At 43.0% G+C, this 27721-nt stretch overlaps 1 protein-coding gene and 1 long non-coding RNA gene across 7 annotated transcripts in view; one reads left to right on the forward strand and one right to left on the reverse strand.

The window, feature by feature from the left end:
* Nucleotides 1-234: 234 nt before the first annotated feature.
* Nucleotides 235-26193, reverse strand: LOC129050173 (uncharacterized). Of its 2 annotated transcripts, XR_010137202.1 has the most exons (4): nucleotides 26065-26193; nucleotides 23714-25162; nucleotides 21863-21914; nucleotides 235-504 (listed from the first exon to the last, which is right to left on the reverse strand). It is a non-coding gene; the product is annotated as an uncharacterized LOC129050173 (long non-coding RNA). The 2 variants fall into 2 exon arrangements; XR_010137201.1 differs by lacking the exon at nucleotides 235-504 and having other exon boundaries at nucleotides 15563-21914.
* The window catches only part of ARNT2 (aryl hydrocarbon receptor nuclear translocator 2), a 199315-nt gene continuing 197512 nt past the window's right edge, over nucleotides 25919-27721 (forward strand). Inside the window, exon 1 of one of the 5 annotated variants that reach the window (XM_024232532.3) lies at nucleotides 25919-26122. In XM_024232532.3, the coding sequence (XP_024088300.1) occupies nucleotides 26092-26122 (31 nt within the window). In that variant the 5' untranslated portion in view covers nucleotides 25919-26091. The remainder of the gene's footprint in view (nucleotides 26123-27721) is intronic. The other 4 variants (XM_054531716.1, XM_054531717.2, XM_024232531.3 and 1 more) reach the window with 4 other exon arrangements.

Here is a 27721-nt window from a genome sequence, read left to right on the forward strand (position 1 = left end):
CTATATTCCTTCCTCAAGGTCTTTGTTCCCCGTTTAGGAAGAAATTCAAACCTGCTCAGCCCTGGCATCTCCCACCGGCATCTCCCAGACGCCTGAGCAGGTCTGTGGTACTAAACTCACAGGAGCGAATAGTAGAAGAAATACGTCTTCCATCCTGCCTTAGCTCTGAAACCACCTTTTGTGTTTCCTATAAATGTATTCACTCTTTTCACTGGACAACCATGGAAACCAGTAGCAAAGGCATTTTATTAAGTTCTAACTCAAAAAGCTTAATCACATTTTGGCAGCTTTTCTCTACGACACAGACACATAAACTTCATTCTCTCCCCTTTTGCCCCTCAGGTTTGGGTATTAGGCATGTCTTAATAGACCAGCACAGCCGTTTAAAAGGAGAAAGTGTAAGCTTCCTGATACATTGGTTAACTCTGCTTCCATTCCTTGTGCAAACTTCTCAGCATTTTCCGACAGCAACCATCTTCCATGGATCGATATCTCCCTTTGGATCTGGAATCAGTAAGAGAGAGAACCTGTGAAATGCCATTCCTGAATAAAATATGGAAAGAGTTCATTCTGATTTTACTCATTTTTTACCATGCCAACTTCTTTCACATGTTGGAAGGTTGTGTGCCCATGAAGGGGGGCTGAGTAGGGGAGGAAAAGCAGGGAAGCCATCAAGACTGTGGAGGAATCAGAGCAGAGGAACGACTGTACAAAGAAGCAGCCAGCAAGCTGAGGCCAAGAAGGTCCGGCCCAGGCCAGACCAAGCAATAAAACCTGAAGGAAGGACTCTCTGTAGGGCAGTGGGACAGTGGGCAGATGTGATGGCGCAGAACAGAATGGCGAAGTTTCTGAGCCGGGCAATTTCAAGAAATCTGTAACAGAGGGACAAAGAATAAAAGGGAGAAGGAGCTACCCAGGAGAACAGGGCTAGTAGGAAGAATATAAGAAATCTAGCAGGCTGGTGGCCAAGCAGTGGTGTGCTAGAATCTATTCATATTAGTACTGGCTCATGAGAGCCCATTGTTACATTTTCAGGATTTTTGTGAGCCACCTGACATCAGGTTGGTTGCTGGAAATTGGCTACATTGTATTCATACTAGAGAAATTGATAAATGCTACAAATTCGGGTGCCTACCCACCTCTTGAAGTTCTCAATGGCCAGTTGTTAAAATTTACCAGTACACCACTAGCTGCCAAACTCCTAGGCTCCAGTGGCTTAAAATCCCAATGATCTAAGAGATCCAACTTGAGAGGTGAACTGGACAGCCTAGCCCCACCCCTTCTCTCCTCCTTGTGCTCTAAAGGGGCTGTGCCCAAGACCATCATAGAGGAAACTGCCATATGCCACCTACAGCCCCTGGGTGGGGACTCCCTTTAAAAGAGTAGTGATCACAGCCTAGACTAGAATTCTCAAAGTGGGGTCTCCAGACCACCAGCAGCAACATCACCTGGGAACTTGTTAGAAATGCAGATTCTCAGGCTCCTCTCCAGGCCTGCTGAATCAGAAACTCTTGGAGTAAGGCCCAGAAATCTGTGTTTTAACAAGCGCCACAAGCAATACTGATGCTTGCCTGATTTTGAGAATCATCGGGCGAGGTTGTGGAAATGATAGTTGGGTCCAATTTGTGAATTAAGACAAAAATTTAAAAATGTATCGCTGTGTCACAGTAAAGAGGATTGGAAAGATGGTGGGAGGTGGGTGCAAGATGGCCCAGCAAATGGTTCAGGATGAAGTCTTGAATTATGCAAAGGATTGGCAGGCTTTGTGATCCCAGGTTGGGGAGGAGCTGATTAAGACCTGTGCTGGATAAAAACAGGCACACAGACCCAATGGAATAGAATAGAGAATCCAGGAACAAATTCACACATTTACTGTGAACTCATTTCCAACAACAGTGCCAAGAACATACACTGGGGAAAGGACAGTCTCTTCAATAAATGGTGCTGGGAAAACTGGATATCCATGTGCAGAGGAACTAAACCAAACCCCTACCTCTCACTGTATACAAAAATCAAATCAAAATGGCTTACAGACTTAAATCTAAGATCTCAAACTGTGAAACTACTATAAGAAAACATTGTGAAAACTCTCCAGGACATTGGACTGGGCAAAGATTTCTTGAGTAATACCCCACAAGCACAGGCAACCAAAACAAAAATGGACAAATGGGATCACACCAAGTTAAAAAGCTTCTGCACAGCAAAGAAAACAATCAATAAAGTGAAGAGACAACCCACAGAATGAAAGAAAATATTTGCAAACTACCCACCTGGGTATCAATAACAAAATGTATAGGGAGTTCAAAAAACTTTACAGGAAAAAATGTAATAATCCAATTTTTAAATGAGCAAAAGATCTAAAAAGGCATTTTTCAAAAGAAGACACACAAATGGTAAGTATGTATATGGAAACACCATTGATCATCAGAGAAATGCAAATGAAAACTATAATGAGATATTGTCTCACCCCAGTTAAGATGGCTTTTATTCAAAAGACAGGCAACAGCAAATGCTGGTGAGGATGTGGAGAAAAGGGAACTGTCATACACTATTGGTGGAAATGTAAATTAATACAACCATTATGGAGAACAGTTTGAAGCTTCCTCCAAAAATTGAAGATATAGATACCATATATATGATCTAGCAATCCCACTGCTGGGTGTAAGCCCAAAGGAAAGGAAATCAGTATATTGAAGAGATATCTGCACTCTTATGTTTATTGCAGCACTACTCACAATAGCCAAGATTTGTAAGCAATCTAAGTGTCCATCAATACATTAATGGATAAAGAAAATGTGATACATATACACAATGGAATACTACTCAGCCATAAAAAAGAATGGTATTCTGTCATTTGCAACAACATGGACGGAACTTGAGACCTTTATGTTAAGTGAAATAAGCCAGTCACAGAAAGACAAATTTCACATATTCTCACTTATTTGTGGCAGCTAAAAATAAAACAATTGGGCCTGATGTGGTGGCTCATACCTGTAATCCTAGCATTTTGGGAGGCCAAGGCGGGTGGATCACTTGAAGTCAGGAGTTCAAAACCAACCTGGCCAACATGATGAAACTCTATCTCTACTAAAAATACAAAAAAATTAGCTGGACGTAGTGGTGGGTGCCTGTAATCCCAGGTACTCGAGAGGCTGAGGCAGGAGAATTGCTTGAACCCAGGAGGCGGAGCTTGCAGTGAGCTGAGATCGTGCCACTGCACTCCAGTCTGGGTGACAGAGTGAGACTCTGTCTCAATAAATAAATAAATAAATAAATAAATAAATAAATAGATAAATAAATTGAACTCATGGAGATAGAGAGTAGAACAACGGTTACCAGAGGCTGGGAAGGGTGGAGCAGGGGGTTGGAAGAAAGTCGGAATGGTTAATGGGTCCAAAATAGTTAGAAAGAATGAGTAAGACCTAGTATTTGCTAGCACACAGGGTGACAACAGTGATTTATTGTACATTTAAAAATAACTAAAGGAGTATAATTGGATTATTTGTAACACAAAGGAAGAATAAATGCTTGAGGTGAGGATACTCCATTTACCCTGATGTGATTATTACACATTGTATGCCTGTATCAAAATATTTCATGTACCGCATAAATATATACACTTAACATGTACTTATAAAAATTAAAAATTAAAAAAAAGACTTGTTCTGGACCTTAGTGATTCCTACGTATTATTCAACACCGCGGTGAAGTTTGCAACATCTACCCACACATCTATTTATTGATTCATTCATTCATTGAACAATTATCCTGAGGGAGCACAACTATTTAAGGATTCTGTGCTTTGCAAAAACAGGAGTGAATAAGTCACGTTCCCTACCCATAAATAGCTCATATTTCTAGAGGAGAAACAGTTGGGCAAAATATAATTACAATGCCCTAGCTACCTGACCCTAGCTAGGAAGGCTTTCATTTAAATTATATCATTTACTTTTTATAAATAATCCAGTCAGCTATGACTTACTCCATTATATAGTGAAGAAAACAAAAGCTCAGGGAGGTGAAGTGACTTTTCTAACGACACACAGTCTTTAAATATCAGAGCCAGGCTTGAATTCAGGTTTTCCAAAGCTAATTCCAGCTCCGTGTTCTCTGTATAACTGAGGCCTAAAAGATTGAACAGTTCCAGTTTTGCCCAGTGTTTTCCCCATGGTTTGTAGCAATTATAAAAATAGATATCACACAAGACCATGCTGAACCTTTCCTTTTTGTCTAAATACTTCCTAGAGGAACAGTCCTGCCATGTCTCATTAAAGCAGGAGTTCTCACTGGGCACAATGGTTCACGCCTGTAATCCCAGCACTTTGAGAGGCCAAGGCGGGCAGATCACGAGGTCAAGAGATCAAGACCATGCTGGCCAAGATGGTGAAGCTCCGTCTCTACTAAAAATACAAAAATTAGCTGGGCGTGGTGGTGCTCGCCTGTAATCCCAGCTACTTGGGGGCTGAGGCAGGAGAATCGCTTGAACCTGGGAGGTGGAGGTTGCAGTGAGCCGAGATTGAGCCACTGCAGTTCAGCCTGGAGACAGAGTGAGACTCCGTCAAAAAAAAAAAAAAAAAAGAGGAGTTCTCTTTTTGAAAAATACAAAGAAGAAATGAGAATTTGTTTTCAAAATTAAATCAGAGTGATAAATTCCTCTCCTGGGACCCAATTCCATGAGCCTGTGGCCTGGCATTCTTTCCTTGGACTTGACTTATATGTAAAGACAGGGAATACCTTCTACCTGTATTTTTCTGCGGTTGGCATGATTTCTGAAGTAACTATTAACAACACAGTGGTACGCTTCAACAGTAGAATTGTATACTTATGCAGATTTATGAGAGATTTTTGTTCTGTTAAAATTTCTGTTCTGAGGCAGTGTAATGGGAACACGTGCCAGATGGACTCAAGATGGTCTTATCTGATATCTATTAATATTACTGTTGCAACCCACAGGAAAGGCACTGGGTAGAGTTGGCTGACCCCGTCATGTGAAGCATGAGGCTTGCTATTGCCTACTTTACCAAAGTGATGTGCAAGGGACGCCTGACACCAACTCACCCCAGCCTTGGTGAAGCGTTTACATTACCAGTCTATTTATAATAAAAAGCTCTGGCTGTGCCACTGAGATCCTTCAGGAAAATAGCAACCCAAAGAGTTTATGCAAAATAATATCCTTACTTGCTCATTGGGCTAAAATGTGTCAAGGACAAGACTTTGGAAATAGGAGGCACATGAATCCCAGCCCAAACCTTTTACCAGCTGTGTAACCCTGGGCAGACTTTGATTTCCATAAATGCAAGAGGGCAATAATAAAATATACTTTTCCAGGTAATCAGGAGTGTTAGCAATAATGTTCATAAATAACATAAAGTTCCAGGAGAAGAGTGGATGCTCAATAAGTGGTTAGTCTTGTTTTCAAGATTTCCCCCCATGAAGTTACCTAACAAGTGTAACATTTCCTCCAATGAATAATATGTGTGATGCATCAATCACAATGGATATATGTTGTTTAGAGTCAACCTTTTTTTGTTTTGGAAACTATCTTAAACTATGCTGGCAAACTTAAAAATTCAGCTAACATTTGGCCTAGAAAAAGGTAGAAAGGTTGTGTTATGCCCCATTAAAAAAAATGCCAATATGTTATTTTTCTCATTTTTACATGATGGTCTCTTATTCTGCATCAGTGATAATGAAGACTTTTTAATTATCAGTAATTGTTCATTAAATATTGCCAAGCTGTTGCTAATTTTCTTTGGTGAACACTAGCAAAATATTTGCCTGGATGACAGTACTTGAGAATTATCCAAGTCCAAGAACACAGAATAATGGGAAACTAGGCCCTTCCTTTCTAATTTCCAGGGCTGTTTCTAGAACAGCACTTTCTTCTATAGTAGGCTCTCCAAGGACACCAATTTGGGCAAAATCAGGCACATCATTGCAAACCTGAGTGTGGAGACTTGCTCACTTGGCATTTACTGGGAAAAAAAAAAATGAACTTCCACGTGCCACAGGCATTTAAATGCTTGCTAGACCTTGCGGTTGCAGAGGGGAGTCAACAGGACTCCTGCCTCCAAGGATTCTCAGTGGGCTGAGGGTCTGCAGGCATGCATTGAATCCCACAGTGCAGAAAAAACTCCAACAAGTTATGAGCTTGTGCCATGCGGGAAGAAAGAACAGTTCTTGTAATGATACAAAGATAGAGGAGGCCACCTATCTGACAACTCAAATCTGATTTCATTATAAAAGTCATTTATTTCATAATGAAGTCAAAACTTCTGTTGCGTATGTATTTGTCTCAAAAAACTCTTCGGTTGTAAGTAAAGGGCAACAATTCAGGGGGCTTAAGGACTAAAATTCGGAATGGACTCAAGAATGCTTTGTGAAGCCTTGAGGCTTAAGTGACAGGACCTCTCAAGAGAGGTAGCCACAGTCAGAAAGCCCTCAGCTATCTGAGCAGTCCTCATACCTCACCTCTGTTTCTCTGTGTCTGTTTCATTCTTGTCTTTCTTCCACCTGTCCTACTCTGCCTTTCCAGATGAAGCACAGAAAACAGTTGCCCCACAGCATCTAAGTATGTCTTCCCTAAATCCAATCAGCTAAGGGCTCTGTGTCCGGACCTTGTGGAACCAAGAGGCAGCTGCAGCCCACCCAGTGGTGAGGGAAGTTCTCAGGGAAAGTGAGTCATCCCCCATTGTTAAAGTACTGGGTTGGGACTGTTCGTAAGGTAAATAACCTAAGTTGCACACATAGCTATGGAAATGGTAGGTCAGAGGGAGAAGGTTCGGCTTCAGGTTGGAAAGAGAGGGATGTTTGTAGAAAAAACAAAAATCAATTGAGCATTGAAAGAAAGTTTTAACCAGCATAGTGAAGCAGCATCATTGTCTGGGGTAAATACCTGGGATTCGTTGTTTCACGGCCAAGGAAAACTAGGACGCAGACGCACAGAGGGTGAGGTTCAGAGTGGAAGTTTAATAGGCGAATGAAAGAGAAGAGCTCTCTTGCTACAGAGAGGGGTCCCAGAGAAAATGGTTGCCGCGTCCGCAATGAAATGCAGAAGGTTTTATAGATGAGCTTGAGGGGGCAGTGTCCGATTTACACAAGGCATGAAAGATTGGTTGCACCAGGTGTGCTATTTGCATAGTGCGTGTAAAAGCTGGCCGCCCCACCATAATTTTTTACTATGCAGATGGGTTCCCTGCCTGGCTGGTGCCATGTTGCCTGGTTCTTTTCTGTACACGTGGTGACAAAGAAAAGGGAAGATGGAGCCTCCATGTTGAACATGCCTGGCCTTCAGGTAGCCCTTTCCTATTGGCACAGCTGCCGGCACATTCACATGTGCAAGCTTCCAGCTTGCTTATCTATGTCTGCAGCTCGTTTTTTCAGGCTGCTCTTTGTTAGAAAAGAAGTGATTTGGGGGCTGTTTTTATTAAAAGGGAAAGTCTGCCGAGGACTCTGTTGCCCTTACTATCTGCCTAAATAATTTCTTTCTACCTCCTCTATCAGTAGGGATGGGGGCGGGGCGGGGGGAAACCCAGACCCAAAGAGTGAAGAGAAGTCTAAGGAATAATCAGACAGTAACCGCTGAGACCAAAAGAAAGATAGAATTAGGTGCCAGGAATTAACTGAGGCAAGCAGTTCAGAACAAAACCTGGAGTGAGTTTGTCCTGAAGTTTCCCTGTGGGAAGTACATAAGGAAAGCTGTGGTCCTTCCAAGATGGTGGCTGTGTGGAGCTACTTGGTCTCCATTTCCCAGGTGCATCTTCAATTAACCACTCACATCCTAACCCCATAATGGCATCTCATTCTTATTCTGGCTAGTTAACATCTATTGAGCAGTTAACCATGCATCAGGCACTGTGCTATCTATATTACTTGAAATGATTTCCCTAATAGTGCAATGAAATAGGTGTCCTTATTTATATTTTACATATGAGGAAACTGAGGTTTAGGTGAAGCAAATCGCTTAGGGGCACATAGCAAGTAAGTCACAGGTGCAGCTTTGTGTGACAGACACTAAGACCTGTTTCTGCAATTACTATAGTGTCTATCCTCCACGTATTCTATCTTTGATTTGTCAACTAGATTGTCACAAAACTAGCACCCGATACATCTAATTTTCTGCCTCCCCTAAGAAAATAACTTATAATTCCAGACCACCTTCACTGATTGGGGGAAGAAGCTGAGGGTGATGAGTTCATGCAAATTCTGGGAAAAAGTCTAATATAAAATAAAAGACAGGCCAAGCCTCAAAAAACCTCCATCAGGTTTTGTCGTTGTTGTTGTTTGCCTACTTTACGTTTTTTGGGTTCTGAGCTCTTGAAATTGCAATGACTGCCTGTTTTCATTTGCAAAACTTCTCACCATAGCATTACAGCTTTGATAAGTGCTTTTGAAAGCAAAAGAGCATCTATATTTAGCAGAGAAGGTCAAAAAGAAGTCTCTAAATAGAAAAATATGTGTGCTTAAACTTTTGTCTCATTTAAATATGAAGATAAATTTAAACACTCTTTGGTGTCAACAATTCCAACCTCATAAATTAGAAGCAACCATAGTAAATGCATCCAGCAGCATTTAAGCTATCCTTTTATTTCCCCTAATTATAAAGCATGGGGCTGAAAACATTTGCGTTGATTTACTCAATTTCCTATTGTCAAGTTCTATGTCTACACTTGATGTGATTATGTTAATGCGCTAATTAAGTTTGGTGTCCTTTACCATACGTCTGCTTCCAGCAAAATAAGAAAATGCTAAGAGAAGTATGTTTTCCTTGAACGTGGTCTGGAATAAATAGGGCAAATGCCCTGTGAGAGCAGAAAATATTATCTTTTGGGTTGAGCTGCCTTAGATACAATTTAATTTGAATGCTTGAACATATTTATGAGGTGCAAGAAGCAAATAGAAAAGAGCATTCAAGCTGTGTAGTGTGCCTTACTTTCACCATTAGAGCTGAAACAATGGTGAGTGTGCTCATATGTGAGCCAGAGTGTTTTGGGGGACACTGCAGGAGCAAAAATCAAGAATATGCTGCTTGTATATTTCACCCAAAGCCACCTTTAACTCAAATTTATATCTTGTTCTATTTTTTTCTGACTCAATTTATGCAGACATTTTCATTATTTTGCAGGTTGATATTCCTTCTGATTTTCTTTTTTTTTTTTTTATTTTTTTTATTTTTATTTTTATTTTTTTTCTTTTATTATAATAATTATTATTATTATTATACTTTAGGTTTTATGGTACATGTGCGCAATGTGCAGGTAAGTTACATATGTATACATGTGCCATGCTGGTGCGCTGCACCCACCAACTCGTCATCTAGCATTAGGTATATCTCCCAATGCTATCCCTCCCCCCTCCCCCCACCCCACAACAGTCCCGAGTGTGATGTTCCCCTTCCTGTGTCCATGTGTTCTCATTGTTCAATTCCCACCTATGAGTGAGAATATTCGGTGTCTGGTTTTTTGTTCTTGCGATAGTTTACTGAGAATGATGATTTCCAATTTCATCCATGTCCCTACAAAGGACGTGAACTCATCATTTTTTATGGCTGCATAGTATTCCATGGTGTATATGTGCCACATTTTCTTAATCCAGTCTATCATTGTTGGACATTTGGGTTGGTTCCAAGTCTTTGCTATTGTGAATAATGCCGCAATAAACATACGTGTGCATGTGTCTTTATAGCAGCATGATTTATAGTCCTTTGGGTATATACCCAGTAATGGGATGGCTGGGTCGAATGGAATTTCTAGTTCTAGATCCCTGAGGAATCGCCACACTGACTTCCACAAGGGTTGAACTAGTTTACTGTCCCACCAACAGTGTAAAAGTGTTCCTATTTCAACTCTAGAAAAAGGCCTGGGGCCCAGGTCTTGTCTGTGATAATGCATATTCTTAAAAGAGACAAAAAGAGTCAATTGTTTCCCTTTGCAAATTAAACTATGACACGATATTTTGTTAATACTTAAATTTTAAATTTCATGTTATTGAAAGAGCTCTTTTAGATTTATTTAGATGTCGATTTTTATCATGTAATGCTCACACATATATTAGTTAAGCTTTTCCTAAAAGTGGATCATAGTCAGAGTCTTTCTTCTGAATCACTTACAACTCAGAGTCAATGTACATGTTTTTCTTCACACTTTCATCCTCTGGACTAGATGTTGAAGCATTTCTCATATTTGTCCCAATGCTGCCTCCAGGACATTCTGCAAGTCTCGATGCTGAACTTTCTTGATCTTATTAGAAGGGTCATCCAAAGGTTTTTAGTCTACGTTGTGCATGCAGAGCATAGCAATTACACCAATATGACAATGACTGTGAAACACTACTGACTGTAAGCCACCTCCCGATTTCAGAGAGAACCCTAGAATCCATGAAATACTGTAAATCCATAGCAGCAATCCTCCTAGGGTTGTTGTAAGAAATATCCTGGAATACTGCCTAACACTTAGTAAGCATTCAATAAGTGATAGCTGTCAGCAATGCAACTCTAACTTGTTGGGATGGCTCTGTATATGTAAATTACTGAATAATTAGGGTAATAAATTACACCCAGGCTTTAGTTATACAGATATTGTAGGAATGTGTGCCTGTTTGGTCTCAAACAATGGGAAAGGATCTCCTATTCAGTAAATAGTGCTGGGAAAACTGGCTAGCCACATGCAGAAAACTGATACCAGACCCCTTCCTTACGCCTTATACAAAAATTAACTCAAGTTGGATTAAAGACTTAAATGTAAGACCCAAAACCATAAAAACTCTAGAAGAAAACTTAGGCAATACCATTCAGGACATAGGCATGGGTAAAGGCTTCACGACAAAAACACCAAAGCAATTGCAACAAAAGCCAAAATTGACAAATGGGATCTAATGAACTAAAGAGCTTCTACACAGCAAAGAAACTATCATCAGCTTCAACAGGCAATCTATAGAATGGGAGAAAAATTTTTCAATCTACCCATCTGACAAAGGTCTAATATCCAGAATTTACAAGGAGCTTAAACATATTTGCAATTAAAAAAAACCAACAACCCCATCAAAAAGTGGGCAAAGGAGGCCGGGCACAGTGGCTCACACCTGTAATCCCAACACTTTGGGAGGCCGAGGCGGGCGGATCACCTGAGGTCAGGAATTTGAGACCAGCCTGGCCAACACTGTGAAGCCTCATCTCTACTAAAATACAAAAAAATTAGCCAGGGGTGGTGGCGTATGCCAGTAGTCCCAGCTACTGGGGAGGCTGAGTCAGGGGAATTGCTTGAACCTGGGAGGCAGAGGTTGCAGTAAGCCAAGATTGCGCCACTGCACTCCAGCCTGGTGACAGAGCAAGACTCCGTATCAAAACAAAACAAAACAACCAACCAAACAAAAAACTAAAAAATTAGCCGGGCATGGTGGCAGGCACCTGTAATCTCAGCCACTTGGGAGGCTGCTGAGACAGAAGAATCGCTTGAACCCAGGAGGCAGAGGTTGCAGTGAGCCGAGATTGCACCACTGCACTCCAGCCTGGGTGACAGAGTGAGACTCCATCTCAAAAAAAAAAAAAAATAAATAAAATAAATAAACTAACAAATAAATAAATAAAGTGGGCAAAGGATATGAACAGACACTTCTCAAAAGAAGATATTTATGCGGCCAAAAACACATGGAAAAAAGCTCAACATCACTGATCATCAAAGAAATGCAAATCAAAACCACAATGAGATAGATCTCATGCCAGTCAGAATGGCGATTATTAAAAAGTCAGGAAACAATAGATGCTGGTGAGGCTGTGGAGAAATAGGATCGCTTTTACACTGTTGGTACGAATGTAAATTAGTTCAACCATTGTGGAAGACAGTATGGCGATTCCTCAAGGATCTAGAACCAGAAATACTATTTGACCCAGCAATCCCATTAATGGGTATATACCCAAAGGAATACAAATCACTCTACTATAAAGACACATGCACATGTATGTTTATTGCAGCACGATTTACAGTAGCAAAGACATGGAACCAACCTAAATGCTCATCAGTGATAGACTGGATAAAGAAAATGTGGTACATATGCACCATGGAATACTATGCAGCCATAAAAAGGAATGAGATCGTGTCCTTTGCAGGAACATGGATGAAGCTGAAAGCCATCATCTTCAGCAAACTAACACAGGAACAGAAAATCACATGCACACATATGTTTATTGCAGCACTATTTACAACAGCAAAGACATGGAACCAACCTAAATGTCCATCAATGATAGACTGAATAAAGAAAATGTGGTACATATGCACCATGGAATACTATGCAGCCATAAAAAAGAATGAGACCATGTCCTTTGCAGGGACATGGATGAAGCTGGAAGCCATCATCCTCAGCAAACTAACACAGGAACAGAAAACCAAACACTGCATGTTCTCACTCATAAGTGGGAGCTGAATATTGAGAACTTATGGACGCAGAGAGGGGGACAACACACACGAGGGCCTGTTGGGGGTTGGGGGATGAGGGGAGGGAACTTAGGGGACGGGTCAATAGGTGCAGCAAACCACCATGGCACGTGTATACCTATGTAACAAACCTGTACGTTCTGCACGTGTATCCCGGTTTTTTTTTTTTTTAAGAAATAAAGAAAAAGCTAATCTGAAAAGTCTACATACTGTATGGTTCTAAACTATATGACATCCCACAAAAGGCAAAACTACTGGGATAGTAAAAAATTAGTGGTTTCCTGGGATTGGTAGGGAAGGAGGGATGAATAGATGGAGCACAGAGAATTTTTAGGGTAGTGAAACTATTCTTTATGATACTATAAAAGTGGATACACATCATTATACATTTATCCAACCCCATGGAATGTACATCACAAGTGTAAACACTGATGTAAATTATGGACTTTGGATGAAAATGATGTGTCAATGTAGGTTTATTGACTATAACAAATGTACTAGTCTGATGGGACATGTTGATAGTCAGGAAGTTGTGTGTGAGGAGGGATAGGGGGTATGTGGGAACGCTGTACTTTTCACTAAATTTTGCTGTGAACCTAAAACTGCTCTAAAATAATATCTTTTAAAAGCAGAAACATTTCTAGATTAAAGAGACATAAAGTCATGACAATGAAATATAACATGTGATCCTGGGTTGGACCCTGAACTAGGATTCTTTTTTTCCATACAGGACAATTTTGGTATAATTGGGAAACAAATGAATAAGGTTTATAGCTTAGATAATTGTATCAATGATAATTTCTTGATTTGATAATTATAATATGGTTATATAAGAGAGAGCCCTTTTTTTCAGGAAATACACAGAAATATTTAGCAAAAAGGACTCTAATGTCTCCAGTTAGTCTCAAATGGTTCAGAAACAATAATATTGGTACATATATATACACATATATATACACATATATACACATATATATACATATATATACACATACATATACACATATATACACATACATATACACATATACACACATATATACACATATATACACATTATATATACACATATATACACATATATACACATATATACATATATACACACATATATACACATATATATACACACATATATATACACATATATATACACATATATATACACATATATACACATATATATACACATATATATAGAGAGACAGAGAGAGAAGAAATGATAAAGCAAATGTAGCAAAATGTTAACAGTTGGGGTGAAAGGCTTATGATAGTTCTTTCTACTATTTTTGCAACTCTATTGAAAGCCTGAAATTATTTCAAAATAAAACATGAATAATTGGGAAAACAAACCACTTCAAAGAAAATAAAAAGTACATGAAGAGTATTAAACTCATTCTGAACCAATGCTGGCTTTCTAAATTCCCTTCTGAACACTTTTGCTATTCACGTGCACACTCATAGAATTACAGTCTTAGTGTTTGCTTCTTTCTTTCTGCTTTCTTTTAAACTCAACATTATTTCATGTAAACAATCTCTGCATTGACAGAGTGCAAAGACCTGCTACTTTCTAGGGACGTTTTAGGATCCCACCACTTGGCTGGGCCTTGGTAGCTTAGCTGCCTGCCTATTGTTGTGAATTATTATTTTTGTTATTTATCAATTCCTAGCATGTTTATCTTATTCTACAAAAAATAGTGTCAGAGCTAGTATTGTTAACTGTAAAAAGCCTACTCACCTCACCTACCCCAACCCCTTGTTCTTGCATCCTGTAGCATCGTAAGATGAAATCACCTACCAATGAAAGCACAATGATGAGTTCTCAGAGTGGTCAGCCTGCTGGCTCCTGCATTGTTAGTCTATGCAGAGACCTGATTTTGAATCTTGACCATGTTTGCGACTAGCTGTATGATCTTAGGCAAGTTATCGAGTCTCTCTAAGCCTCTGTTTCTGTTTATTTCATTTACTTAAGTCTTTCTCAAAAATTTGAATGTATATCTTGCTCTATATGTGAATACTGAATACCTGCTTACTCTATTTTTTGTTTGTTTCCCCTATTTACAGAGAACTTCCTCAATCTCACTCCAATTTACTTCACTAAGTTAGCAAGAGAAGTTACATTTCAAGTTTCTGTGTTAAAATGGGATAACATTATCAGTGGAGAGAGCTCTAGTTTGCATAAATTAATACTTTAAGATTGACTGAGCAAGAATTTTGAAGTCAGATTTGTCTGTGTTCACATATTTAGCTATGTCACTTATCAGCTGTGTGACCTTAGGCAAATTCCTCTTTAAATCTGTATCAGTCACCAGATCTATAGAATGAAAATAATATTAACTACATTAAAGAGTTACTTTAAAGGGTTAAATGAAATCTATATAAAACAATTTTGCAATATTTTAGACACTTTGTAGATACATAGTTTATATAAACATATATATATGCACATATATATAGATGTTAACCTAAATACTCACATAAAAATAAATATGATATAGTTATTTACAGATTAAAATTGGAAATCAGTGAGACAAAGATGCTCTCTAGAAAGGTCAGGGGCTGCTCAGCATCACCCTGGGACATGACTACTCCCCTCGGTCTGGAACCTTGGTTTTTCTTTTTAGCTCAAGCAGAGCTCATCAGGTCCTGAGGGACAGACTGAACTCATCAAATATCAGTTTATTTTTAATGGGGAGCAGAAATGGCAAGTACACTAGAGTGAACCTGTGGGCTGATCCACTCATTACCTTTTACGGGAAAGTCTCCTTAGGAAGCCAGATTATCCTCTGAAGGTTGCTGGGGCAGGGTGGGTGTGTGTATGTACACATGTGAAGTATAGGCCAGAAGTGGAGTGACGGGGGATTAGAAAGATGGCCTTGTGGCCAGTATCACTGAGTCATACATAATAGCCTAATGTGCCCCCCTCAAGGAGAAGAACTGGCGGCATGATTAGGGAACCACTTGAGTCCTGGACACATCTTGTTTCTTGACGAGGTTCCTCATAGACCATTCCTTGCTATTGACAAAGAAGTTCTTGTGTATCGTTGCTTGTTATTTTGTTTTTCTCCAAAATGTTACTTGTAACAAGTCTTTATTCTTCCCCCTCTCCCCCAGTACACATTCATCTTTAGCAGGTCTTGTTAGATTTTCCAGCTCTTTTTTTTTTCTTTTTTTTGCATTTGACCCAAAAAAGATATTCTTTTAAGTCAACATCTGCCCTAAACAGTTGTATCTAATTTGTGCTTATTTCTAGTATTTTGCCTTCAATTTCCTGTTGCTATGGTCAGAATTTCAGAAACAGCTTCAGAAACCATCATGCCTACTCAGCAAACAAATTCCTCCTCTTTTTGAGCCCTGTGAGTAGGATGACTGGGGAAACACCTAGTTAGGAATATACTTTGGTCCAGAAAAAAAGAAAAAATGGGAGTTTCAAAGACACATTATATGAACAGCCTCTGAGACGTGTCACAGTCAGCAAGGGTGCTAAGGCCCTGCAGTTGGCTCTCCATTTGGCCAAATTCTTATGCATTATGTAAACAACTTAGGTACCAGGAACAAAAGCAGAACACTTTTCGCAATGAATATTGGGAATGTCAGGGATTTTCCTATTCAAGTATCATGTAACATGAATATGACTTGATACGCAAATATTCTGTTTAAGTTACAATTTTAGAGACTCAACTGATGAAATGGAGACCAGGCAAGGATTTGTGTTTTCCTCTAAGTATTTTCTTTTCCTCAATGTTGTAGTGTGTTGGAGTCTAACAACAGTAGTGTAGGAATGAGACGACCCCAGCCCTGTCTTTGCCATCATCCCACATTCTTATCAGTGATTTTCCTTTGTAGCCAGGGGTTTGACTTTTAATAATGTATAAAATTGAGAAACCCAGACCTAGAGAAATGTACCATTATCCATCTCTCATCATTGTCCTGTTGAGACCACGCGGGCAGGAGGAGAAACCCCCATCATGGCAGATCAGGAAGAAATAGGTGTCTCATTTTGAATCATCTAGGAGAATAGGTAATCTTAAACCAGGAATTGAGGTGGGCTCTGGTTTGGCTAAGGAAGGAACTTCTCCCTCGTTCAGGAGGCTAGAAGGAATTGGAACTCTGGATTTAAGGCATAGTGAGGGCTGGAGTATGTGGGTGGTGAGGGGTGCACCCAGAGGCAGGCCAGCCAGATGGTCCCAACACACCTCTTTGGCTTGGTTTGGTTTGGCTTGGTTTTCAGTTAATAGCAAGTTGGTTTCCAGTGCAAGTGGTAGATGAATTAGCAACACAGGGAAATGGTGAGTTTCTGGAGCAGTCGGCAGTTACTGCAGCCGTAGCTAGAACTACTTCTGGGTTCTGACCCCACATGCAGGTGAGGAGGAGGAGCAGGAATGGCCCTTTGTAAGGGAGGAGAGCAGAGGCCTGCCCTGAGGCTAACTCTGGATGGCAGCCATGGTGTTGGCAGCAGTGCCAGGAGAACAGAAATCAAGCAGGGTCACTGGAAGAGATGGGTGCTGATCAGGAGGGAAGTCTGGAGTAGAGGTGGCAGGGAAGTGGATGACAGTGTGACAAGAGGCAATCAAAGCAGGTTTGTGCAAGATTCAGCTTCCTTGAGGACCACCCCCCGCAACCTGCCCAGAGAGGCCTGGGGGTGGAAAACATTGTGAAAACTGGAGTTCTCCCTAGCAGGGGTGGTGGGTATTTGTGTTATACTTTAAGACACAAGAATGGAGTAGTTGTGACTGCTTCTCCTTCTGCCCAACCCACAATTTCCCTCCAATCCACAACTCCTCCACTTTTGCTCAAGATGCAAAAGCAGCACCTCTCTCTTCCACCGCAACCCTTAATTTCCTAATAGTATAATACACAGGGAAAATAAGAAAGTTTCTTAGGTTTACCTCTAAATTGTGTACTAGATGGTTTTTAAGGTCACCGCTAAAATTCTATGACTCTGTGTTTGAAATAGTCATACATTCAAAGGACCGAAATCTAATTCCTCAATGAGTTAGACTGAATGTTCTCAAAATAAATTTTCTTAAACAAAATCATGCTTCATTTCCCTCTAAGAGTGTGACCTACAGGAAGGAAAGTCATTGTCACCTGTCCTTTGTTTGTGGTAATTTGCATGCTAATGATCGCGCAGTCCCAGACCAGTCGGTTGGATAACGAACTTGGTCGAGCCCCGTTGTATCAGAGTAACCAGTGTGGACGCCAACAGAATGCTGAGTATCACTTGGAAAGAGAGATTAATCATTAACCAACCCTATTAATTCACTTGGCATTTTTAAGCAAAGATTACTGCTCTGTATATAACATAAGAAAAGATCAGATGCACATATTCAGCATTACTTGCTAAGACGTCCAGATAATCATATTATGCTCAAAAAGATTGTTTTCAATTGGGCAGGTGGCTTCCAAAATGAATTAATACAACAGGAAGGTGGTTAGCTATTAAAATCTGAATAATTTCATATATGTGGCACTTCTTCACTAATAAGACCAAGTAAAAAATGCCCGGACCAGTGAAATAATGGTGTTAAAATGATTTGAAAGTCAGAAGGTGCTGGGCATAGATGAGAATTTGTTATAACTACAACTGGTAAATGGAGTTACTGAAATCTTTCCCATAGACTGGGAAAACATGAAGACTTATACGGAATAGGGCACTAACTGATGAGTAGAATATCTTCTTTTTCCTATTTCCCTGTTGTTCTCCAAGAGTAATTGATGTAGCTTTTAATATGAGTCAGAATCAAAGCAGGAAATTAAAAAGAAAAACCCAGAGAAGAAGCGTTAACGATTGAGAGATGCTGGGGTTCCCTAACACTGCGAACGTATTAGCTTTTGCAGGGGGACACAACATTTAGCTCTATGTATGCTGCCACGGAAGAGACAAAGGGATGGAAACATGCTGCTTATGTGATCACTGATGTCTGATAAGATACTCAATCACTCACTCCATGAGTATTAGAATACTTCATTCGGCTCAGGCTATGAGCTGGGTACCAGAGAAAGAAAAAAAAAAAATGAAGGTAGTAGCTCACACCTAATGAATTAAATAAGATGTTATTTTAAAAACCAATCCTTGTGCAGTGAGATATGTGCTACAACAAGGGGAAAGGAGGAATTTGGAAGTGCATCCCGGAAGAAGCCATGAGCACACCACTCAGAAGAGAGAAGGCCATCCATGCGTGGTTCCTGATGAATGAGAGGTTCACTGGGTAGAGGGGCATTTTGGGCAAAGGCAATAGCATGGTGCATGTAGGAAATGACTGTGTGGCTGGATCTTACTGGAGCATAATTGGAGGGGAATGGGGAGCAACTATGGAGGTAAAAATGGACAGGAAGGTAGAATCAGAGACACAGGGGTTCATTCCAGAGTTCTGCCCTTGGACTGATTTATGAATGTTTCTTTTTGTGCTTGCTAAATTTGTCTCTGCATTTATCTTTGTTCATTTTTCCCTTGCTGTAATTTTTTTTTCCCACTTTGTGGCAGACATCTGTGGAAATGTCCTCCCAGCCTGTCCATAGCCTCATCATCCTGAGCTCTGCTTCTCTGTAGCTCCAGCCTCCGCGTCCCATCAGGGGAGGCTTCCTTCCCACACATTCTTGTCTCCTCTCCCCATCTGGGACAGCATGGTCCCCAGGGCGAGGTTGGCCTAGGAGCAGGCATGTGACTCGAATCAGGGCTTCCCCCAACCTTTCCCTAAGATGCCATTCCTTCCAGAGAGGCTGCCCCTTTCTGATCATGGGAGCCAAAGATAGTCTCCATCCTACCTGTCAGGAGCGATGTATCTTCACCATGTGGAGGAAGGTGTGTGCAGCAGTAAAGAATGACACATGAAGGGAAGGAGAGGGGAAAATACGCAGAGGGAGTCCTTGTGAAGTCCAGATGCTTGGCCCCAGTTTTCCTGAAGTCTAACTGTATCCCTGTCCTTCTGAATTTTGGTTGTTAACCCTTCCTTTGGGTTACCTGGGCTCCCTTAGCACCTTACCAATAATATGGCTACATAAGCTAATTTGAGTTGGGGTGTTTTCAGGTACAAAATACTCATTGACCCTAAGATTTCTGAGCTAAATGCTAATTTCACTTATTTCCATTCATTTCTATTTAATAATCAAGTATTTGCAGCTGTGAATTTTTGTCTGCAGCTAGCTTTTGATACAGACAGTCATCATTATACTATTTTCCAAATTGTCAGTTGCTTTTTTGTTTTAATTAAATTTGTCCCATCTCATTTCGGGGATGGGAGGCTGAACTTACCTCACCTCTTTGATAATAATATCAACAAATATCCTATACCAACCACATACCAGATAATGTTCTAAGCTTTCTACAAATATTAACTCATTGAATTCTCACAAGAACCCTGTAAGATCAGTACTATTAATATCGCTAGATCATGGATGAGGAAATGGAGGCACAGGGCATCTAACTCACACTGAGCAGGTAAGCAGAGTTGCTGAGATTTGAACATGGGACTGTCTGGCTTCCAAGTCCATGCTCTGAGAGCAGCTTAGAGTCTAAACTGCAATGTTGTCACGGCTCTGTGCGGTAGAAAAGGCCAGCCCAGATGCCACTAGCCCCAGAGACAGCCAGAGAACACAGCAAAAGCACCAGCACAAGCATGTGCTGTTCTTCAACACACAAAGAAGCTCAGGCCTCAGGACACAGGGTTCTGTTTGCAAGAGTACAACTCCCAAGAGACAAGACACAGCCAGGAAGCAAGATTATGCCTGTAACATCGTGGTCCCATCATTGTTTCCAAACCCACTCAGTCATTGCCCCATGCCTTCCTCCTGAGGCTGGATGCTTTCGGTCCATGCTCAGGGAGGAGTAGGGAGATGGTAAGTGGGGCAGAATTATCCAACAGGCCAAGAGTAAATCAACCACAAATCAACAAATTTTACATTTGTCCTTCATTGTTGTTGATCTCATCTACCAATAACTAGGAAATCTTGGTTAAAGTCTCTACTGGTAAGGTGATTTTTGTCAGCTTCTCCTTAAATTCCCAGTAGTTTTTGTTGTGTACATTTTAGCACTACGTTACTTGGTCTTGATTCCTAAGAGTTCATGGATGGTACATTCTCACCATGGATATGTTTCCATCTATTTTTCACTTTATTGTCTCTTTTTATCCCTGTAGCAGGGTGAGAAATTTACTCATACCATACTCATTTGAACCAAATGAACTTTAACCTTGAGAGCTCATGGTATTTCTTTGTTTTATACCATCTCTTACAAAGCTCAGCATCACCCAGGTGAATGCACAGTCATTCTTAGGTCCTTTCCCTTTCACTCCTAGCTCCCCTTTAAGGTGGTGTCTAGGTGGTCATGGAGGGAGTGGTGGGAGAGAAGGGAGCCTTAGAGCCTTGCCCACCTCCATTCTGAGGGGCTGGGATGGTCATTTGGCTGGTGAACATTAATGCATCTTTAGGAGGCCTCACACTGAGAGCTGGTATCTGTGGCCTTGGTTTGGGGCCTTGTTCATTCAATCCTGCCCACTATAGCCTTTTAGTCCTCACCCAGATATCCGTCAATTTAGACCCTCAATACCTTCATGTCTCCTCACCTGTGGGACACCTAGCATACTTCACAGAGCCACGAGGAGCCAGGAGTGCCATATCAAGCCCAGCTTTGCAGCTACATCCCTCAATCCCTGCAGAACAACCCTGTGTGTTATCTTCCCCAAGACTCCCATATGGGTGTGGCCAGAAACCCCTTTGCTTTTGGTGATTCCATCAGCTGGCTTGATATACCTTCCACGGAAATTACAGCACCTGGGTCTGACTGCCTGTTTCCCCTCCCACCCTCCTTCCTTCCTTCTCCCCACTCTCCATGAAGGTAAAGCACGACAAGCTTCCCCTTCCTATCTCTGTGGGACAGGGACATGCCATACTTTTCTTCTTCCTTCTGCAATACTATCACAATACATTTTAAAGTCTCTAAAGTGTATACAGCACACGCATTACTTCATTCAACGTCACCTTCACCAAAATTCAGCACAGTAGGTAACATCATCCCCATTTTCCAGGTGAGGAAAGTGAGACTTAGAGAAGTTTCATGAAGTGACAGATCAAAAACCTACATACACCATGCTTTCTGCTTCAAAGGCTGGTGCTTATGCCTTTTTGTATAAAACTAAGATCTCATCCACATTTGATCTGTTATAAGTCCATGATTCTTGGTATAAAGGAGAGGCCTGATAGAGAAGAAGGCAGGGGTGGGGGCTGGGGGTAGTGCCTGGACAGACAATCTGTGGGCAGTTGTCACCTGTGTAGAAATAAAGATAAGGAGGTAGCAGTGGGGATAACAGAGACCCATGAGCCTTTATCTCCAGCAAAGAGAGGGAGAAGTTAGAATGAATGGAGGAGGAAGGAAGGGTTGAGAGGAGACATATAAATGGAGAGAAAGCCTGTGGTTATATCCACGGCAGCCCTACCATGCCTCTCCTTCTGCAGAAGCCCGCGCGTTCATTCCTGGTCTCTTCGTATCTTAAAATGAAGTTAAAAGAAGATAAAATTAGCCAGGCGTGGTGGCTCACGCCTGTAATCCCAGCATTTTGGGAGGCCAAGGTGGGCGGATCACGAGGTCAGGAGATTGAGACCATCCTGGCCAACATGGTGAAACCCCATCTCTACTAAAAATACAAAAATTAGCTGGGCATGGTTGGTGGGGGGGGGGGTCACCTGTAATCCCAGCTACTTGGGAGGCTGAGGCAAGAGAATTGGTTGAACCAAGGAGTTGGAGGTTGCAGTGAGCTGAGATTGCTCCATTGCACTCCAGCCTGGTGACAAAGCCAGACTCCATCTAAAAAAACAAAACAAAACAAAAAACAAAAACAAACAAACAAAAAACCGGGTGCAGTGGCTCACACCTGTAATCCCAGCACTTTGGGAGGCCAAGGCAGACGGATTACCTGAGGTCAAGAGTTTGAGACCAGTCTGACCAACATGGAGAAACCCCGTCTCTACTAAAAATACAAAATTAGCTGGATATGGTGGTGCATGTCTGTAATCCCAGCTACTCGGGAGGCTGAGGCAGGAGAACTGCTTGAACCTGGGAGGCAGAGGTTGTGGTGAGCCAGGATTGCACCACTGCACTCCAGCCTGGGCAACAAGAGTGAAACTCCGTCTCAAAAAAAAAGAATCCCTCTTTAGAGAAGCATGAAAAGTCTGCCCCAAATCTGGTAAATCCAGGAACAACTGACTGTCAAGCTGATGGTGCATTCTAGGTTAGGATGATTTGGACCAGGTTGTACTTTGTTCCCAAAGAATTCAAGGAAAAGTTTGTTTGTTTGCTTAATCTGCTTATCATGGTAAAATCTTTCTTTGCAATGTCATACAAGGTTGGCATTTTGTGTGCACTGTTGAAGAAAACATAGTTAATTGTTTTTTTTTAAAGAATGTACTCCAAAACCATTTAATTAGTAAAAATGTTTAGTAATGATTTGAAAAAAAAAAAAAAAAAAAAAAAAGATAAAATTGCCTTGGATCATTATATAATATACAATGGAAATCCTTTGTCTCTAGTGTTAGGACTTAAAGGGATATGAAGCAGAACTCAGGTGGCTGCTTTCTCCCACCAAGTTAAAAAAAAAAAAAAAAGAAGAAGAAAGAAAGAAAGGCTGTGGACCCTGGTACACATTAGCACAGCAGCTGGTCAACTCTGGTCATTTCTAGGAGCACTGTGCTCAGAATTGTGTGCTATGGGCCTGGTAGATCTGCATTAATCTTTTCAAAAATGCAAATCTCAGCTTCAAATTCAACAGCCTCCTTTGGAATTTCAAAGAGTTCTAGGTTGTTTAAAGGTTGAGTGGAATTCCTGAGCCTGTGTTAACTGGTCACAGTCTACTGACTCTCATAATTAGCACAAGACCACTGTATTGTGTAAATGCCACTCAGTATTCAACAATGACTAACCACTCCATTTCAGATTGTTTACGTAAGTGGGGGGCTTTCATCCACAATCAATGTTTCTGAGCATTTAACCTATTTAATACTGAGAGACGAGAGAGAAGGTGAGTTGCCCATTTCTCTATTTCTTCTCCTACACCCTAACCACTCCCCAATCCCAGCCACCAAATCCCAGTATTGTGCGTAGCCCAGTTCTAAGTCTTGTCTGGCTATTAAGCTGCACGACCTTGGCTACCCTGAGCCTCAGTTTCCTTATCTGCAAACTCCGGGGGCAGAATTGGATGATGCTGAAGGTCCTTTCTACCTCTGAAATACACTGACTGGGGGAGAAGATGAAATGTCTCCTTTGTGAAAATCTAAAAGTATTTATTACTTACCAAAAACCACAGCATGGCCAACTCCAGACTTGGGAAGTGTCTAGCAGTTGTCCACATGTCGCCTGTCTTTTATTGCAATGGACCAGTGCAAGAAGTAGGAAGCTTGAGCAAGATCCAGTTTTAAAGATATCAGCCGAGTAACATTTAGAAAAATGGGCAGAACACAACAGCAGAGTAAGAAAGTAAAACTTGTCAACAAATATGTATGGTTAAATGTGTGTGGGCCTAAGAGTCATGTTCACTCATATTTTATTTTTTAGGGATGATATTAGAACTGTATTTGGAGACAAAATGAGCCCTGGGTCCTGGCTGAAATGCTAAACCGATACATAAACACCAAGGAGAGGAACTTGCTTCCTTCTAATGGGTGTGGAAAGTTGGAGAATAAAAGAGCCTCGTGGGATAGGGGGCAGTGATGCCAAGTGCTATTTATGTAGATGGGCCACCAGAGATTCAACCGCCTGTGGGGAGAAGGATCCAGAAGGGACTCTGGGTAGCAGAAATATCTGAGATGGGGTTTTACCTTTTTTGACGTGGAGTGAGTGAGGAGAGCCTCCTCTTTTACTTTCCTTAAGAAATCTTCAGTCCAGTATATGTTATACATTAATTAAGTTGGTATTTGAGTGTGTTGCTTTTCGGGGTATGTAGAAGAGAGGCTGAATTCTCATTTGGCTTGATGTTGGAATCAGGAACGGTCAACTTTGATATGGGGCATAGGAGTGGGCCATAGCTGATATCCTGATTTCTCTGTCTGGGCCTGGCCTATCTTGTGGCTGGGTGCACACCTGCTTTATTTTTTACTTGAAATGTCTTCTTTTTCCACCTGTCCTACTCATGTCTTCAAAGCCTAATTTTCATTTTCCTTGATCACTCCACCTCCTCTCTGCCCTCATTCATTCATTAGTGACTACAGGCTGGAGATGCCAATTTCAGGACTTCTGCCCTAAGCCCCCAAGGGAGCTGTGTGCTTCTTGAGCGCAGATACTTTGTTTCACTCTTCCCCACTCTACCTCCCAAACCAGAAAAACAGAGCTCCTGTGTCTTTCTTTCCATGGTAGGCTCAACACCTGGCTTTGTGCCTGGCACACAGCAGACATTCAACATTTGTAGAACTGATAAGACTATTAGATTAGTAGTGACAAATACTCCCCGAAGAGAATGCTTATTTGAACATACATCCCAAATTTTCTACCCTTCAGAAAATGCCTCTTTGGAAGGATTTAAGACAGTTTGATGTTTCTGCAAACATATCTGCATTTAGGGGCCAACTTGCCCTTCTCAGCGTTCACCTGGGATGTCTTTATTCTTCCATTTAACCTTCACAGGGGACCACGATGGTGACGTGTCCTTCCTAGAGGCCATTACCTCTCACAGGGATCCTAGTGTCTGGTAGAAAACAACCGCTCCAAGTTCTCTGCATCCAAACTTCACCAGGATACGCGGATAAACCTATTTAAAAAAAAAATCTTTTTAAATTCTCAACTTGGTGGTGTAAATAAGGCCCTTGCAGCGCCCTCAAGTAATAATCAACGGCACTCATCATGGAAGGAGGGTAGAGCCCAGCGCTTTACTCAAAGCCAAGACAGTCACAATTTCTCGGACCCGGCTGCCTGTGCCTGGGCGTGTGCACTGTGCACTCCGAAGCTGTGTGCGGCGGTGGCCTTGGAGGTGCCCGTGGCCTTAGGAATTCCCGGAGTCGGGCACCCTCCGCTTAGCACCGGGCCGTGTCCCCGGCCTGGGAGCCGAGCAGCGCGGCTCTGGCATGCTAAGTGGGCAGCACTGGGGCGCCTTTGTTCCTCGCGGCCGTCTCCCAGGACCGGCTTCCCTCTGAATCTAAATGGGCTTCTCCCCCACCCGCTCCGCCCTGGCCTCCTGGCCTGGGCACGGCGCCCCGCGGTAATGCGCGCCCGGACACCTGGGGCGTGGGCGTGCGGGGGCAGCCAGGGCTAGGCGAGCGCGGGAGGGGCGCCTGCGTTCCCAGCCCGGCCAGGCCCGAGCACCTGCGCGAGCCCGAGGGAGCGCCCGGTCCTCTGCCCCCGCCAGTCGCCGGCGCCCAACTTGGGGGTCCCGCCGCCCGCAGCCCCAAGTCTCGCGGTGCTACCGCTCTGACCGGGGAGCCGCGGGCCGGGCGCCCCCCGCCGCGCGACAAAGGCTGAACCGGGAGGAGGAGGCCGAGGAGGGGGAGGAGGAGGAGAGAAAGGCGGGGACGGCGAGCGGCCGCGGCGGCGGGGAGAGCGGAGGGAGCGCCGCCCGCCCGCGCCGTCCTTTGTGTGGCGGCGGCGGCGCCTGGGCCTGACCCGGGTCCCCGGGGCTTCGCGCCGGGCTTCGCGCCGCCCCTCCCGCGCCCCTACCAAGCGGGCGCCTATCCTCCGAGCAAGATGGCAACCCCGGCGGCGGTCAACCCTCCGGGTGAGTAGCGGCCTGGGCCCCGCCGCCCGCCGCAGCCCGCAGGCCTTGCCCGGGGCCGGAGCGGACCAGGCGCGCCGGGCGCCCCCGGGGGCGCGGAGCCGCAGCTCGGCGCGGTGGGTGGTGGAGCGGCTGTCACTGCGCGGCAGCCGCAGCATCAGCACCAGAGCGGCATCTGCATCCCGATCGCTGCCCATCCGGTCCCGGGCAGGCGCCGGTCCCGACCCGCGGGCGGCCGGACGCTGGCCTCGCATCCTCGGGAACCCGAAGGGCCGGCCCAGGAGCCCCCGAAGTTCCGAAAATAACCGCCTTTGCCTTCCCCAGCCCACGCATTTTTCTCTTCCGGTCCTGGGTTTTGTGGCATCACGGCGTCAGCCAGTCCTGGGCTGGTGGAGGGCTCCGCGCTGACGGAGGGAAAAGTTTGGAGCCGGGATTCAACAGGGTACAACTCCCGGGACTCTCCCCTGCCCGCCCCGCCCACTAAGCGCTGGTCCTTTGCGCCCTTTGCGACTGGCTGCTGTGTGTCCTAACCCTCCAGGGGCACAAAACACCCAGCGTGTGGTCACCAGCGTGGAGCAGCCCTGGTCCTGCCCAGGTGACGTCCTCTGCTTTCTGGGCTGACCTGTCCCCAGGGTGCAGTCTGTGACAACTGAGCTCATTAGGAAATATTTCAAAAATGGAAGAGTTCTTGATCAAGTGGCAACATTGACCTGTTTTGGTATTGTAGTAGGGAAGTTCCGTTTTCGTTGGGAAAGTTCCCTGCCTGATGAGCAGGGTGTGGGAGAAGAGAAACGTGAACATCTAAGCTAGTACAAACTTTTGGGTGTTGTGCAGAGGCTGCTGTGGGCACGGCAGGTTGCTAGGTCCCTGTGGAAGATGCAGGGAGAGTCACAGAGGGCGGCCCCCAGGAAATTCCCAGCAGAGGGAGGTCATGTGTTGGAGATAGGGAGGGTCGGGGGAGGAACGCCAATGCCTAGCAAAGAAAAGTGTCTCTCATCATAGAATTAGGAATGAAAGATCCCTTTCATCTAAGGCGGCCAGGGAAGGCTTCTGGAGATTGGACGTTTCGGCTGAACCTTGAAAACCGGAATGTTTGAATATACAGAGCCAGTAGCAGAGGAGCATTGCAGGCATAAATGACAGTGGACTTGCTCTAAGCTTGTGCAGAGGTCAGTGAGTGGTTGGTGCACTGGGGATATAAGAGGCAGCGGTGGGATTTAACACTGAGTTGTTTGGATGTGACCAGGCTTTAAAGGACAGACTGAGGAATATGGACTCTCTCTCTCCACATTGAGGGAGAGTCCTCTGCACACTTCCTAAGAACCAGAAAAATAAAATAAAATGGAAAAAGAGAGAGAGACCTCAATGGTATTGAACAAAGAAATCGCATGATCACTTTTTCTGGAAGATTAATTTGTCAGCTATGTCTAGGAAACATGGTAAGGAGGGAACAAGACTTGAGACAGGGAGGCCAGCATGAAATGAGGCAGGTGCTGGGGAGGCCATGGCTGGACCAGAGAGGAAGGAATGCACCACTGGGCAGGGTAGAGGAGTTCCAGATTTGGCACTGATTAGATTTGGAGTAAGAGTAAAGGAGGAGGC

This window comes from Pongo abelii, chromosome 16 (genome assembly GCF_028885655.2).
Source record: "Pongo abelii isolate AG06213 chromosome 16, NHGRI_mPonAbe1-v2.0_pri, whole genome shotgun sequence".
NCBI classification, from domain to species: domain Eukaryota; kingdom Metazoa; phylum Chordata; class Mammalia; order Primates; family Hominidae; genus Pongo; species Pongo abelii.